This window comes from Dendrobates tinctorius, unplaced genomic scaffold, assembly GCF_039654945.1.
Source record: "Dendrobates tinctorius isolate UK_male_01 unplaced genomic scaffold, ASM3965494v1 ptg000081l, whole genome shotgun sequence".
Lineage (NCBI taxonomy): Eukaryota > Metazoa > Chordata > Amphibia > Anura > Dendrobatidae > Dendrobates > Dendrobates tinctorius.
The window spans coordinates 17,699,976-17,716,988 of NW_027361749.1; the positions used below are offsets into that span (position 1 = coordinate 17,699,976).

The following is a 17,013-nucleotide window of genomic DNA, read 5'->3' on the forward strand; positions in this document are numbered from 1 at the left end:
AAGTAAAACATTTGGGATTGAGGACGTTTGTCACCATAATACCCATAATAACCATAATGCACAGTGGTGAACCCTTTGTGCTCTGAGAGACACAGTCACTCCCGTGCATGCCAAAATTTCAGTTTTTAATTTGGCATACTCCTGTGCATCCTGTAAGGCCAAATCATAATAAGCCTTTGGGGCTTGCCAGTTAAATAGGGGGCCAGCACCTCCGCCTACTGCTCTGGCGGTAGTGTGTCACTCTCAGCTATTGGCTCAAAACCAGTAATTAATACTTCCACATCACCCAGGGTCATTTTTTGTCTAACCACCTTCCGGACGTATGTTTCATCACTTGGACTTGGGGGAGGGGCTGCCAGCTTCCATGGACTGCCACTGTAAGCAAGTCAATTTGCTGCTGGTGCTGCTGTTGCATCTACTGTATAAGCAGCTTCCTTGTCTCCTGTTGCACAATCTGTTGCTGATACTGTTGATGCTGTTGCTGTTGTCACAGTATGCAATATAGGAGTCGTTAAGAGAAGTTTCAAAGTCACCAGCCAAATCAGGCAGATGCAGTTTTGAAATTTGGCTCTAATCATGGGCAAAGATAAAAATATGCAAACATAGCCTAAAGTATGGAATGAAGGTCAGTATGAAAAAGTGGTTATGTACTAGACTTAAAATGTTGCCTGGACATACAGTATGTTGGGTGGGAAATAATATTTAAAGCATACATGCTCGTCAGCAACCATTTATGTACTTCTCTGATGCTTCTCTGCACAAATAGAGAGGATTAGGCAAAAATCCTTTCTAAACAACGTGATAGACTATAGAAATATTCTTATCCATATTACATTCATTCACAAATGATAGATGCCTGACATCTGCTGAGCTGAGGGAAGAGGGCGGGCATTAATTTACATGCATTTGATTCATTTCTTTATCCTCCTTTTTCCATTAAGGCATACTCAACAATAAGTATGAATTTTAGTGTCTCAAATATTATCTCCCTCCTCTTAACACTTCTCTTAACATTTCAATTGTACTATTAGACCACATCTACTCATACTATACCACAAAGTAAGTTATGCATAAGAAAATGACCTGGTCTTTGAATCAAGTTTTTATTTTAAAGATTTTTCAAGAATTTTTGGTGCTTGTGCTTCTGTGTCAATGTCTATATTAAAAAAAATCCTGAAATCTTGCAGAAAACAAAAATGAAAAAAAATTACTAACAAAAAATATACTACTATCTGGTATGAGTCAATAAAAATTATAAGAGGTATATTGCGTTTAATGGGAATCCTTTCAAATGCAAGCTGATAACTATATATACAAATTGCAGGACTGCCACCAGGAATTTCAGTGCCCCATACTAGCAAAATTTTTGGGCTGCCTTGAAACTCCACCCAGACTACACCCCAGCTCCGCCTCTGCCCTGTGAACCTTCCACAGTCCCACTGAACACTCTTGGAAAAACTTCACTTCTTCACCACACCCTCACCAATCACACCAAATAACAGTTCCCATCAAACACCATATCTCATACACAGCCATCATCTTTTGTTTGGGCCAAAAGATTTAGTTTTTTCTCAACAAGTTAGGCTCCTTTAGCAGGGCCCTACTCTATTCTAACCTATTAATATCCAATAATCTTTTTAGGTACATTTATATTTATTTTTCTTTAAGGGAATGTGTCAGTAATATCACATGCAAGGTATAATTACCATCACACAATGGCCAGATCAAATATTACCATCACATAGTGACATAGTGATCCAATAATACCACACACAAGGAACACATACCGCCAAACCATGACAGAACCAAATATTACCAACACATGATGACTGAATAATACCATATACAAGGAACAAATACCGCCACACCGTGATCACACCACATATTACCACCACATAGTGACCAAATAATACCACATGCAAGGGAAAAATACCACCACACCATGAGCAGACCACATATTACCTCCACATAGTGACTAAATACTACAATACATATATATATCCTCCCATCCTGGCCTCATATATTTCCTCCCATCCTGCCCCCCATATGTCTCAATCCTTCCCCCGATATGTCTCCATCTTGTCCCCCATATTTCTTCATCCTGCTCCCCATATGTCTCTATCCTGCCCTCTATATGTTTCCAGCCTGCCTCCTCATATGACTCCATCCTGCCTCCTCATATATCTCCATTCTGCCCCCTCATATGTCTCCATCCTGCCTTCTCATGTGTCTCCATCCTGCCTTCTCATGTGTCTCCATCCTGCTCCCCATATGTCTCCATCCTGCTCCCCCATATGTCTTCATCCTGACCCCCATAGCACTCCATCCTGCTCCCCTTACATCTCCATCCTGACCCCCATATGTCTCCATCCTGGGGCAACACATTGGCTCAGTGGTTAGCACTGCAGCCTTGGACAACATCTGCAAGGAGTTTGTATGTTCTCCCCGTGTTTGCGTGGGTTTCCTCCGGGTACTCCGGTTTCCTCCCACATTCCAAAGAGATACTGATAGGGAATTTAGATTGTGAGCCCCATTGGGGACAGCAATGATAATGTGTGCAAACTGTAAAGTGCTGCAGAATATGTTAGCGCTATATAAAAATAAAGATTACTAAGATTATTATTATTTATCCTGCCCCCATATGTTTACATCCTGCCCCCATAAGTCTCCATCCAACCCCCTCATATCTACCTCCTGCCTCCTCATTTCTCCATCCTGCCCCCTCATATGTCTCTATCCTGCCCACTCATGACTCCCCATATTGGAAATTTCAGTAAAAAAAAGTTTTTCCATACCTGGCCATGGTTCAGCAGTGTCCTCCACCTGAACTATTTGAGGCATGAACGTGCCGGTGCATGATATTGACATCATACGCTGACAACGTGTGCGCCGATGTCAAGTGTCAGCATCTGATTGGCTGGCAGCTTCTTTTGCAGTGCACGGCAATAAAATAGCAACTGAACATGGGTTCCTGGACGCACGTTCAGTTACTGAGCGAACGGCCAAATCCAGTCCAGGCCCCCTTCCTCGCTGGGTTTCTTATGGAACCTGTTCCAGGCCCCCTTCCTCGCTGGGTTCCATATGATTGGCTGTTTCACTTTTAACAGCCAATCAGAGCGATTGTAGCCACGGGAGGACTAAGCCACCCCCCTGGGGTGAAGTACAAGGCCTCCTGTACCTGCGGGTCAGGTGACCTATCAGTGACCTTGGTCACCCGAGCCGGGGGGACGCGATCTCCCCATGACACCACATAGGCGTCACAGGTCGGATTGGCACCGACTTTCATGACGCATACGCTGTGCCACAGGTTGGGAAGGGCTTAATGGTAGATGCAGGATATTGTAGATGGACTGATCTTAATTACACAGCAATGAAAATTAAACAGTTAAAGAGTTGTGTCAGTTTAGCAACTTTTAGATTTGGCTTCCTCTGGAACTGAGAACAGTTAATTGGTATGGGTGCTGGTTTTCAGATCCCAAATGATCTAATATTGATGACCTGTATCAATATAAGGCATCCAAATAATAGTAGTGAAACACCCTTTTAAGGCAAAACGTGGATTACTAAGCAACAATAAAACAAGAAGTAAAAATACATGCATTTTTATGAACATGACACTGGAAAAAGTCTTTTTACTGTATTAGCCAGTAGAATTAAAAATACAATAAACCCTTTACAGCCAATGAGGACTACCAACTTTTAACTTGAACTATGACATTGAAGAATGTATTTAACCCCTTCACTACCAAGGGTGGTTTGCACGTTAACTCCCGGGCCAATTTTTACAATTCTGACCACTGTACCTTTATGAGGTCATAACTCTGGAACTCTTTCATGGATCCTGGTGATTCTGACATTGTTTTCTCGTGACATATTGTACTTCATGGTAGTGGTAAAATTGCATTCAAATAACTTGCGTTTATTTGTGAAAAAAATGGAAATTTGGCGAAAATTTTGAAAATTTCGCAATTTTCCAACTTTGAATTTTTATGCCCTTAAATCACAGCGATACGGCACACAAAAAACTTAATACATATCATTTCCCACATGTTTACTTTACATCAGCACAATTTTGGAACCAAAATTTTTTTTTGTTAGGAAGTTATAAGGGTTAAAAATTGACCAGCGATTTCTCATTTTTGCAACACCATTTTATTTTTAGGGACCACTTCACATTTGAAGCCACTTTGAGGGGTCTATATGATAGAAAATACCCAAAAGTGACACCATTCTAAAAACTGCACCCCTTAAGGTGCTTAAAACCACATTCAAGAAGTTTATTAACCCTTTAGGTGCGTCACAGGAATTTTTTGAATATTAAAAAAAAAATGAACATTTAACTTTTTTTCACAAAAAAAATACTTCAGGTTCAATTTTCTTTATTTTACCAAGGGTAACAGGAGAAATTGGACTGCAAAAGTTATTGTGCAATTTGTCCTGAGTATGCTGATACCTGATATGTGGGGGGGAACCACTGTTTCGGCGCATGGCAGACCTCAGTAGGGAAGGAGCGCTGTTTGACTTTTTCAATGCAAAATTGGCTGGAATTCAGATCGGACGCCATGTCGCGTTTGGAGAGCCCCTGATGTACCTAAACAGTGGAAACCCCCCAAGTGACCCCATTTTGGAAACTAGACCCCCCAAGGAACTTATCTAGATATGTGGTGAGAACTTTGAACCCACAAGGGCTTCACAGAAGTTTATAACGTACAGCGGTACAATTAAAAAATCATATTTTTTCCACAAAAATGATCTTTTCACCCCCAATTTTTATTTATCCAAGGGTAACAGGACCCTAAAAGTTATTGTGCAATTTGTCCTGAGTACGCTGATACCCCATATGTGGGTGTAAATGACTATTTGGGCGCATAGCAGAGCTCGGAAGGGAAGCAGCGCCATTTGACGTTTTTGGCTAGAATTGAGATCGGACACCATGTCGCGATTGGAAAACCCCTGATGTACCAAAACAGTGGAAACCCCCCACAAATGACACCATTTTGGAATCTAGACCCCCCAAGGAACTTATCTAGATGTGTGGTGAGAACTTTGAACCCCCAAGGGCTTCACAGAAGTTTATAACGTACAGCAGTACAATTAAAAAATCATATTTTTTCCACAAAAATGATCTTTTCACCCTCAATTCTTATTTTTCCAAAAGTAACAGGACCCTAAAAGATATTGTGCAATTTATCCTGAGTACGCTGATACCCCACATGTGGGTGTAAACCACTATTTGGGCGCATGGCAGAGCTTGGAAGGGAAGCAGCGCCATTTGACGTTTTTGGCTGGAATTGAGATCAGACACCATGTCGCGTTAGGAAAGCCCCTGATGTACCAAAACAGTAGAAACCCCCCACAAATGACACCATTTTGGAAACTAGACCCCCAAAGGAACTTATCTAGATGTGTGGTGAGCACTTTGAACCCCCCAGTGCTTCACAGAAGTTTATAACGTTCGGGCGTGAAAATAAAAAAATCGTATTTTTTCCACAAACATGATCTTTTAGTCCCCATTTTTTTATTTTCCCAAGGGTAACAGGAGAAATTGGACCACAAAAGTTGTTGTCCAATTTGTCCTGAGTACGCTGATACCTCATATGTGGGAGAAAACTACTGTATGGGCACACGTCGGGGCTCGGAAGGGAAGTAGTGATGTTTTGGAATGCAGACTTTGATGGATTGGTCTGCGGGTGTCATGTGCGTTTGGAGAGCCCCTGATGTACCTAAACAGTGGAAACCCCCCACAAGTGACCCCATTTTGGAAACTAGACCCCCCACGGAGCTTATCTAGTGTGGAGAGCACTTTGAACCCCCAAGTGCTTCACAGAAGTTTATAACGCCTGGGCGTGAAAATAAAAAAAACATTTTTTTCCGCAAAATTATATTTTTGCCCCCAATTTTTTTATTTTCCTAAGGGTAACAGGAGAAATTGGACCCCAAAAGTTGTTTTGTAATTTGTCCTGAGTAGGCTGATACCCTACATGTGGGGGTAAAACACTCTTTGGGCACATGGCAGAGCTTGGAAGGGAAGGAGCACCATTTGACTTTTTCAACGCAGAATTGGCTGGAATTGAGATCAGACGCCATGTTGCCTTTGGAGAGCACCTGATGTGCCCAAACAGTGGAAACCCCCAATTATAACTCCAACCCTAACCTCAACACACCCCTAACCCTAATCTGAGCCCTAGCCCTAACCCTAGCCCTAACCCTAACCCTAGCCCTAACCCTAACCCTAACCCTAACCCTAGCCCTAACCCTAGCCCTAACCCTAGCCCTACCCTAACCCTAACCCTAGCGGGAAAATGGAAATAAATACATTTTCTTTTAGTTTTATTATTTTTCCCTAACTAAGGGGGTGATAACGGGGGGTTTGATTTACGATTTATGGCGGTTTTTATGTTTGGCGGCTGTCGCACGCTAAAAGACGCTTTTTATTGTAAAAATAGTTTTTCCATCACCACATATTGTGAGCTATAATTTTTCCGTATTTTGACCCACCGAGTCACGTGAGGTCTTATTTTTTGCGGGACGAGTTGACGTTTTTATTGGTACCATTTTCGGGCACGTGACATTTTTTGATCGCTTTTTATTCCGATTTTTGGGGCGCAGAATGAACAAAAACCAGCGTTTCATGAATTTCTTTTGGGGGGGTGCGTTTACACCGTTCCGCGTGCGGTAAAATTGATAACGCGTTTTTATTCTTCGGGTCAGTACGGTTACAGCGATACCTCATTTAGGTCGTTTTTTTATGTTTTGTCGGTTTTTTGCAATGAAAACAATTTTATATAAAAAATAATTATTTTTGTATCGCTTTATTCTGTGAGCTATAACTTTTTTACTTTTTTGCGGATGATGCTGTATGGCAGCTCGTGTTTTGCGGGACAAGATGACGTTTTCAGCGGTACCATGCATATTTATATGGGTCTTTTTGATCGCACGTTATTGCACTTTTTGTTCGGTGGTATGATAATAAATCATTATTTTTTGCTTCGTTTTTTATTTTTATTTTTTAAGGGGTTCGCTAAAGGGGTTAACTAATGGGACAGTTTTATAGGGCAGGTCATTACGGACGCGGCGATACCAAATATGTGTACTTTTATTGTTTTTGGTTTTTTTTATTTTGAAAAAATGAATTTATTGGGGAATATTTTTTCTTTTTTTTACTAATTTATTTAGCGATTTTTTTTAAATTATTTTTAACACTTTTTTTTTTTTTTTTACTTTATTACCTTGTCCCAGGTGGGACATCACTGTCCTGTGACAGATCGCTGATCTGTCACATCACAGATCACTGTGACAGATCAGCGATCTGACACAGGCACTGCTGAAGGCTTCCTCATGCCTGCGCTTTGCAGGCACTGAGGAAGCCAGCTTCCTCAGGCCCCCGAAGGCCCCCGTCGCCATCTTGGATTCGGGGGCCTGGAGGAAAGGAGCCCCCCGCAGCAGCGCTGCACATTGCGCTGCCGTGGGGGGCTCAGGGAAGCACGGAGGGAGCCCCCTCCCTGCCGATGCTTCCCTTTAACCCCTGGTACACCGCAATCGCGTTTGATCGCGGTGTGCAAGGGGTTAACGTGTCGGGGGCGGTCCGTGACCGCCCCTGACACATTGTGCCGGGTGTCAGCTATGATAATTAGCTGACACTCGGCCGCGATCAGCGGCGCTCACCACGTGGGCGCCGCTGATCGCGATGACGTAATATTCCGTCCATGGTAATTAGGTCCATGGTCACATGGACGGAATATTACGTCAATTGTAGGTAAGGGGTTAAATGGGTGTCTATTACTGGACAGCTCCTTCTTACCTTTTGAGGTAACCGAGATGAAAAAAAACAAAGATGTTGTCCACTTCACTGTTAAAGTGCCCTAGAGAAAAAAAAAAGCACATATCTCCCAGACAGGGACCCCTCCAGTGAAGTTGGCTTTGGAACGTCAATGGTTCAGGAGTTGAGTATGGATTTTTTTTTAATTTTATCTGGGTCACTTCAGCAGCTAGGAAGTGGTTGTCCAGCATAAACAAACCCCTCATCAGATAGTTTTCTGTAGTTGTGATGTAAGGAGGAAGACCAGGCTGTGGATACCTGTATTGATCCGAGTTTGGAACTGTCGAGGCTGCGTCCCATGTTGCCCGGGGGAAGGAATAGGGGACCAGATAGGTCCCATGACCTGGGAAAAAGGGGTGTGTTTAAGCTGGAAACAGAGCTGAAAGTGCACAAAGCAGGAGTTAGTTTCCCGCCGGCAGCGCGAGCAGAAGCAGGCATGTGGCGTGCTCCACCAGGTGACAGACAGCATGGAGACGAGCGCGACAGAGATTAAGCGAGCGCTCCAGACAGACAGTGAGTGTGCAGAGTGCTGTGCGCCCAACTAGGCACAGGACTGTGCTCGTGCAGAGGAGTGTGTGCCAGGTACAGGGTTCCAAGGTGCGTTCCCCTTTACCGATAGACAAGCAGCAGTGCACGTGTTGGACAAAGACTCCTGCAGCTCCCTACTTCAGCTGCACATACCTATGGACTAGGGGCTCAATGGGAAAAAAACCAGTGACCGTCCGTTGCTGCCAGAAGCTGGACCGTGATTCACTAGACCCACTTAAGGACGCCATGCCGGGCGTTGCAGTACTACAACTCCCATCAGACTGTATTCGAATGAGGACCAGAGAAAACCACAATAAGTGCTATTTACATATCAGACTGTGGCATTAACCATTTGTTTACTCCCCTTGTTACTATCCATTGTTTAATGTTATTAGCTCTCTGCAAGGAGACTATTGCCACACTTTTCTTTGTTAACCAATTAAACAACCTTACTATACAGCCTTGTTCTGTGATCCCTTCGTTACTGCATTCCTGCACCTGCGTACAGTGATATTACATACCTGTACTGGTGCAAATTTTTTTCATGAACTTAAAGCTCATCTGCTCAGGCTTGTCCTCACTGTCTTCTTCAAGTTCCTCATTAGGATTATAGTGCTGGGGTTTCATTAAAAGTGATTTTCGTTTGTTGACTGGAGCAGAAGAAACCTGTTCTTGAAGTTTCCTTTTCTTTGACATAGTACAGTTGTAAGCACTGTAAGGGGGAAATTGAGAGATATAACACTGATAAAGTTTTTCTGAATAATTACCATTTTTTATGTAATCTGTACTGTTTATGTTTATTTCACACCTAAATTTATTGTGCAGAGATATTTACTTCCGCCTCTAGCACACTGCATATCAAATAATGCTTGTTTGCTAACTAAATACTCAATTCTAAATAAGAACATGTTAATCTATGATATTCAACTCTGAGCCAAGAAAACACAGGATATGAAACTGTTTTATTTTGAAAATTGGATGCAGAGTGATGGAATTAATACATTTGTATATTTATATTCTGTAGCAATGCAAATTAGGGACAAATGTATACTAGGCATATACACCTTACCACTTACTTTAACTGCATATAGAATATACACCTAAAGGTACTGTCACACTTAGCGATGTACCAGCAATCCCGACCAGCGATATGACGCGGTCAGGATCGCTGGTACATCGCTAAGTGGTCGCTAGTGAGCTGCCACACAGGCAGATCTCACCAGCGACATCTCAGGGGTCAGAGGTCGCTACTTACCTGTCAGACCAGGCAATCCTGACGTCCTCCCGCCCACGTCCACGCGTCGCTCGTCGCTCGAAACGGTCCAGGACGTTCTCGCGCGATCAGCAATAACCAGCGGGGGAGCGGTCGGAGGTAAGTATCAGACATAGCGATATCGCTAGCAATATCGCTCTAACGTCACAAAAACCAGTGATCTTATAGCGATATTGCTAGCGATATCGCTTAGTGTGACAGGCCCTTAACACACTTAATTTAAATTGGATTTGCTCAGGAATTGGAAGCCAGTGAAGAGAGTGACAGAGGACAGAGGCCGAGTAGTACCAAGGGGAGAGGTGGATTAATTGGATAGCAGAGTTATTGACGATGTGAAATGGTGTGAGAATGTTAGCCAGGAATCCACCGAAAGGCTATTGCCATATTTGAGGTGGGAGATGATGAAAGCAAGCTCTAACAGTTTAGTTTATTCAGTGTTGAGGAAAGGACGACTTTTGAAAGCATTTTAGATATGGAGGCAGCAGGATATGTTGAGGGATTAGATGTGTGGTTTGAATAACTGACCAGAGTCATTTATTACATGAAACAGTGGAATTGTGGCATACAGGAAAGTTTGTAGTCATTTATTATGATAGATCAGTTAAGGGGGTCAAGTGAGATGGATAAAAGATGATGAGTTTGAATTTGTTTACATTGAGTTTTTGGAAGCATGATGAGAAAGAGAAGGATAAGGCTGAGAGAAACTCTGGGAATCTGGACAGTAACATCTATTCCAGATTGGTAGATTTGAGTATCATCAGCAAAGAGATGGTACTGGAAGCCATGTGCCTTTGTGAGATGCCACAGGCCAAACGTATTGACGGAGAAGATTAAGTGTCCATGACAGAGTCTTGAAGGACACCAACAGACAAGAGAGGATCCTAGTAGGATAGAGTGGCCGACTGTGTCAAAAGCAGTGAACAAGTCTATAAGGAGAAAGCATCAGAAAGGTTCGGGTAGTTCACAGCCAAAGAATTCAGTTCAACTCACTGATGTCATTGCGAGTTCTGTTACAACTTTCCAACAGCACTCACTCTGATGTGAGTGCGTTGAACTGATTTCATTGGCTCTGAACAGGACCTTTCTGATAGCACCACTGATGACACAGGGATGTCATCCATGTGTCATCAGCGTGCATATGTGAGGGACGTTTTGCAGCCAGTGCAGCTACCGGAAACACGGACGTCTGAAAGAGTCCTTAGTGAACTCGGTCATTTACCAAACTGGACGATTTTTAGGAAAATTGCTTGGGAATCTGAACATGAATCCGAATGTGCTACTTTCGTGCAGAATTTGAGATTGGCGAACGTTTTCCAAACAAGATCACTAATGTTTAATCACCAACAAAGGCTTTTGACGAAGTATTAATTAAATTTCAGTAAGCATGTTCAATACTTTTCCCTGTGTCATTTCTCATTATTACACATAACTTAATTTATGAACATCTATGGTTTGATTTCCTTGACTGTGTGGATTGGGTTAGTTGTTACTGACATCTGGTGAAAAAATTCATGTCACTAGCACCTTCAGAAATATATTTACTTAGAAAATTTGAGATGTGTTCAATACTGATTTCACCCGTTGTATGTGTTTAAAAGGACCAACAACATGTTTGGTTGAAAAATCATAACCACAAGCATGATTGGGTAGGTACGGTTGGCTTAAATTTGTCAACTGTGAGCTATGTCAAGAGGAAGAGATTGGATGCCCCATGTAGCTAAGGCAAGTATATGGAATAAAAGGCCTCTATGCAGACTGAAACATGGTCTACTCTAATATCAGCATCAAGATTACAATGGTTTGTACGTGTATCCCGACATATTATTTCCCTTAACTTTTGGTGTGGTCTAGTTTTTTGTGTCTTTATGGTAATGTATGCATATAATATGTGTTTATTAATAGATATGCTTAATCAATTAACCCGAAAAATTATCAAAAAACCTGTTACATTATCATTTAAAAGGAATCTGTCACCGTCTTTTTGCTACCTGATCTGAGAGCAGCATAATAAAGAGACATAAATCGTGATTCTAGTGATGTGTAACTTACTGGGCTACTTAGTGTATTTTAATAAAATTGCTGTTATATCCGCTGTAGATTATCATGAGGGGACTAGTAAGACTGCTGCTGGGTGGCCAAGCAAATTCATGAGCCCTGAATAACTCTACACTCACTGCTGATTGATTCTGTGTACACTACATTGGCAGAAAATGAGCAATCAGTGGTGTGGATGGGGTTATATAAAGCACAGAAATCGGAGAACTGGTAGATCTTCAGCAGATAAAAGATCAAAATGACAGCAAGCATCCCAATATGTGACACATCACTGGAATTGGGGTCTCTGCCTCTGTATCGTGCTGCTCTCAGATTGGATAGCAATAGCCTAGTGACGTATTCCCTTTCAATGTGTATGAAATTAGGGCTCATATATGTAGAAAATGTATTAAAGGGTTATCCTTTTAAGTCAGTGTTGTCAGTGATTTTAGAATCCCATGTACCTGCTGAGAGGCGTGCACTATCAAGATGTATTATGCACTTGTCCTATTATTATGAACAGATGTATGCACGATGCCTGATGAAAAAATAAAGTAAGCTACTGTGTATAGGAAATTGCATAAAACGTTATTTTATAAATGGAAACTTGCCATAAATTATTAATACCTATGATTTAATTCAAAGAACTTATGAAGAAGTTTATAGTTAATATAATGTATGACTATGTGATATCGATTTCTTAATAGCAATAACCACATTTAATAAAGAAAGAATGTCAACTATTAACGAGATGTGTATTTCCTGAAGGAAGCACAGATAGTGCTTTGAAATGGTGCCCAGGCTGCCCTTTTAAGAGAGACTTGCCTGCTGCCCCTGCAAGACTTTCAACTCCGGATCCGTTTTAACTGTGGGTGCCTCTCAGGGACCACTTTGGCCTCAGGGTCTGATTTGGTGGGTGGGGCCCCTCAGGTTCCAATTTGGTGGCCTGGGCTCCTCAGGGCTTGAATTGGTGGCAGGGATCCCTCTGGGTCTGATTTTGTGGGTGTGGCCCCTCAGGGTCTGAATTAGTGGGGGGGGCCCCAATGTTATTCCTGACACTGCACAGCGGGAATCCAGAGCCAGACATCCAGCGGTCTCCCATTCTCCTCCGATCACTCCGGGTGTTGCTCAGCAATCACGGCGAGCCAGGCTTGCTGCTCAGACTTGCTCCGACAGCCTGGATGTTGCTGCTACCTCTGGTGCAGAAATGGGAGCGCAACGTGTTCTGCAGAGAACTGCTCCAGAGGCTAAGTCCTCGTGCCGTGCTACTGGGCATGCCCGTAAGGCGACCTCTCACTGGAGAGCAGGGGTCACATGCTCAGGTCCTGCGTCGGATCTGATTGGTCCTTTCCAGGATACTGGAAGGTCCCGGAAGCACATGGCTATAAAAAGCCCGCATGGCGGCTCGGCCTTGCGCTAGTGTATCATATTATGCTGTGTGTGTATGGTGATGGATACATGGACTGGTGACTGACTTATTATGAAACCCCTTCCCTCTGATAATACGAATGGTGACAGAGTGTTGGTTAGTCAGCTCCAGATTGTGGCAAGCTACATGCCACTGTGCCTCCTGCACTGCCCAATAGCGTCTGATGGTGCTCGGTCTTCCAGCGCTGTCGTCCAGTGCCTTTAGTTATTGCTGCGCTGCGGTAGCAGTGTCCCTTGGCGGTTGCGGCTGCAACGCCATCCTCTGAGCTTCCTGTGAAGCTAACAGGGCCATCGTCTTTATATTTATTACTGCCAAGCGACTCTGTGTCTGAACAGAGCCGCTCTTAGCGATCCGGTGACGTTAACCCGAGCGCAGTACTTCACCTTCTGGTGCATCTACCATTGTCCAGCAGCGGTCTTACCATCTACCACACGGTGGACCTCGGGCGGCAAACGCACCTTCCATTAATTATATCTAGTGCGTTCCGCCGACCCTAACATTACACTAGCGCCAGGGTCTTGCTGGTAATGGCAGACGTGCAGCATTGCAGCGCTATATTCGGCAGCTGGAGAGCAGGTTGGCGGCTATTGAGAGCGCCAACTCAGCTGCGAATACCACGCTAAATGCTGCTCAGACAGTTGCTGAGGCTGTCTCACGTGTGCCCACACTGTTGCCCACACCGACAATCTCTCGCCTCCCGCTCCCCGACAAGTTCTCGGGTGACAGCGCCACCTGTAGGGGATTTATCAGCCAGTGCTCAATTCAGCTTGAGTTACTGGCTGCACGTTTCCCTGCAGAGCGGGCTAAGGTGGGATTTATCGTTTCTTTATTGTCTGGCAGAGCATTACAGTGGGCTACACCGTTGTGGGAACTGGGAACGTGATTATCCTGTGGTTCAGGGTGCCGCTCAGTTCCTCGCGGCCCTGAAGCAGGACTTTTTGGGACCACGGATCACACACGACATCTCTCTCCAACTTCTGTCCTTAACACAGGGATCACTCTCGGTCAGCCATTACGCCATTCGGTTCCGGACATTGGCTTCCGAATTAGAGTGGCCGGACAAGGCATTGGTCCCGGTGTTTTGGAGAGGGTTGGCTGAGCATGTAAAGGATGCTCTAGCTACTAGGGAGGTTCCCACAAGTCTAGAGGAATTGATTGCAGTCTCCACCCGCATTGACATCCGGTTTACGGAGTGCGGGCTGGAACGTGCACAATCCAGATGAAGGGTTAATTTGGCTTCCACCTTCACCGAGCTGCTGAGATACCCCGCACAGGAGCACATACCCTCTGAACCTATGGAGGTGTCCCGCACCAACTCCAAGCCACCACTGGTGCGTAGTTATGTACGTTGCTACCAGTGTCGACAAGTTGGGCACTCGGCCAAGACGTGTCCTTTGCGGGTGAAAAAACGCCCACGTCTTGTGGTCATAGGAGGTGGTCACTCCAGCATGAAATCCTTCTCACCCAAACCGGTATTCCGAGGTACCTTAGACAGTGGTCCCCTCACCTGGGAGGTGGAGGTTATCATGGATTCCGGGGCCGAAGGGAATTTTATGTCCTCAACCTTCGCCCAGAAACACGCTATCCCTCATGTGTTTCTGCCTCAACCACTGACCATCATGGTGGCTAAAGGGGCGCATTTGCCTACCCAGGTAACCCATCAGACAGTCCCACTCGGGCTTTCTATCTCTCCATCCCATCGAGAGATCTGGTCCCTGCTCATTTTGCCTGACGGTATTGACCAGGTGCCACTTGGTCTTCCCTGGCTCCGTTGCCACTCTCCTCATATTGAGTGGGCATCAGGGAAAATACTGGCCTGGAGCCAAAATTGTGAGGGAAAGTGTCTGAAGGGCAGTCTTCAGGTGGCTTCCACTGAAGTGCCTGCGGATCTCTCTGCACTTCCTAAACCCTACCATCAGTACGCGGACGTCTTCTCCAAAAAATCTGCGGAGACGCTCCCGCCACACCGCCCATATGATTGCCCAATAGATCTCATGCCAGGCACAGAACCTCCCAGGGGTTATGTGTATCCACTATCACTCCCCGAAACTGAAGCTATGTCACAATATATTCAGGAGAACCTGGCTAGAGGTTTTATCAGGAAGCCGGTGTCGCCGGCTGGTGCAGGGTTCTTTTTCATTCAGAAAAAGAGCGGAGAGTTATGTCCCTGCATTCATTACAGAGGTTTCAATGCCATAACAGTGAAGAACAAATAGTCTCTTCCGCTGATCTCTGAACTTTTTGACAGGTTGCGAAGGGCCCAGATCTTTACAAAACTAGATCTACGGGGGGCATACAACCTGATCCGCATTCGCGAGGGAGACGAGTAGAAGGCAGCCTTTAATACCAGGGATGGCCACTATGAATATCTGGTCATGCCTTTTGGCCTGTGTAATGCGCCAGCTGTCTTCCAAGACTTCGTCAACGACATCTTCCGCGATATGCTGTGGTGGTCTATCTGGATGATGTACTTAATTTCTCGCCAGATTTGACCACTCACCGGAGAGACGTATGCAGGGTCTTCGACCGTTTACGGGCGAACTCTCTATACGCCAAGCTGGAGAAGGGCCAGTTTGAGCAGGAGTCCTTGCTGTTCCTGGGCTATATCATCTCGGCCCAGGGATTGGCTATGGATCCGGCCAAACTACAAGCGGTGATGGACTGGCAAGAACTCCATTCACTCAAAGCGGTGCAGCGCTTCTTAGGGTTCTTAAATTATTACCGCCAGTTTATACCGCACTTCTCCACATTGGTGGCTCCTTTGGTTGCTCTCACCAAGAAAGGAGCTAACCCTAATGCTTAGTCAGAACAGGTCTCCAAGGCCTTCTTGTCTATCAAATCCCACTTTGCTGGCGCTCCCATCTTACATCGTCCCGATGTGAACAAGCCATTTATTCTGGAGGTAGATGCCTCTTCCGTCGGTGCAGGAGCAGTCCTCTTCCAGAAGGATGCTCAAGGTCGGAAGCATCCATGCTTCTTTTTCTCAAAGACCTTCTCACCGGCGGAGAAGAATTACTCCACCGGTGACAGGGAGCTGCTGGCCATGAAGTTGGCCTTTTCTGAGTGGAGACATCTCCTGGAGGGGGCTTGGTTTCCCTTCCAGGTATACACGGACCATAAGAATCTGGTCTATTTGCAAACAGCCCAGCGCCTGAACTCCCGTCAGGCTAGATGGTCGCTTTTCTTTTCCTGCTTCCGCTTCACCCTGCATTATCTCTCCGGAGAGAGGAACGTCCATGTGGATGCTCTTTCATGCTCGGTGGTTTCAGCGGAAGAGGGAGAGACTGAGCCTCGGCTTATTCTCCCGCCGGAGAGTTTTACAACCGTGGCTCCAATTTCACTCGAGTCAGTGCCACCGGGCAAGAACTTGGTGCCCCCTCAGCTACGGCCGGAGGTCCTTGTCTGGGCATGCGCCTCCAGGGTAGGTGGTCATTTTGGCAATAAACGGTCCACCGAACTCCTGGCTAGGTCATATTGGGGCCACATATGGCTCGAGACGTTAAGGAATACGTGCAAGCATGCATTTCGTGTGCTCGGAACAGACCCTCTAGACAGAGGCCGGCGGGGCTGTTATATCCCCTGCCAGTGGCGGATAGACCGTGGGAGATGGTTTGCATGGATTTCATAGCTGGCCTGCCCAAGTCTGGTGGCAGTATGGTCATCTGGGTGGTCACCGACCAGTTTTCCAAAATGGTGCATCTGGTGCCACTCGCACGGCTGCCTTCCGCCAATGGTCTTGCCACTTTGTTCATAAAGCACATGTTCCATTTACATGGCATGCCGGACAAAATCGTGAGTGACCGAGGTCCCCAGTTTGCGTCTCGGTTTTGGAGGGAGCTCTGCAGCCTACTCAGCATCGAGCTAAATCTGTCCTCCGCTTACCATCCCGAAACGAACGGCTTGGTCGAGAGAGCTAATCAGACTTTGGTT

General features: G+C 45.0%; 1 protein-coding gene across 8 annotated transcripts in view; it reads right to left on the reverse strand.

The window, feature by feature from the left end:
• The window catches only part of ST18 (ST18 C2H2C-type zinc finger transcription factor), a 438,484-nt gene that overhangs the window by 180,041 nt on the left and 241,430 nt on the right, over nt 1–17,013 (reverse strand). For all 8 annotated transcript variants that reach the window (XR_012233808.1, XM_073583795.1, XM_073583796.1 and 5 more), the window contains one exon: nt 8,869–9,059. Coding sequence is in view for 7 of the 8 variants with exons in the window: in XM_073583795.1 (XP_073439896.1) it covers nt 8,869–9,059 (191 nt within the window). In the remaining variant the exon portion in view is untranslated. The remainder of the gene's footprint in view (nt 1–8,868; nt 9,060–17,013) is intronic.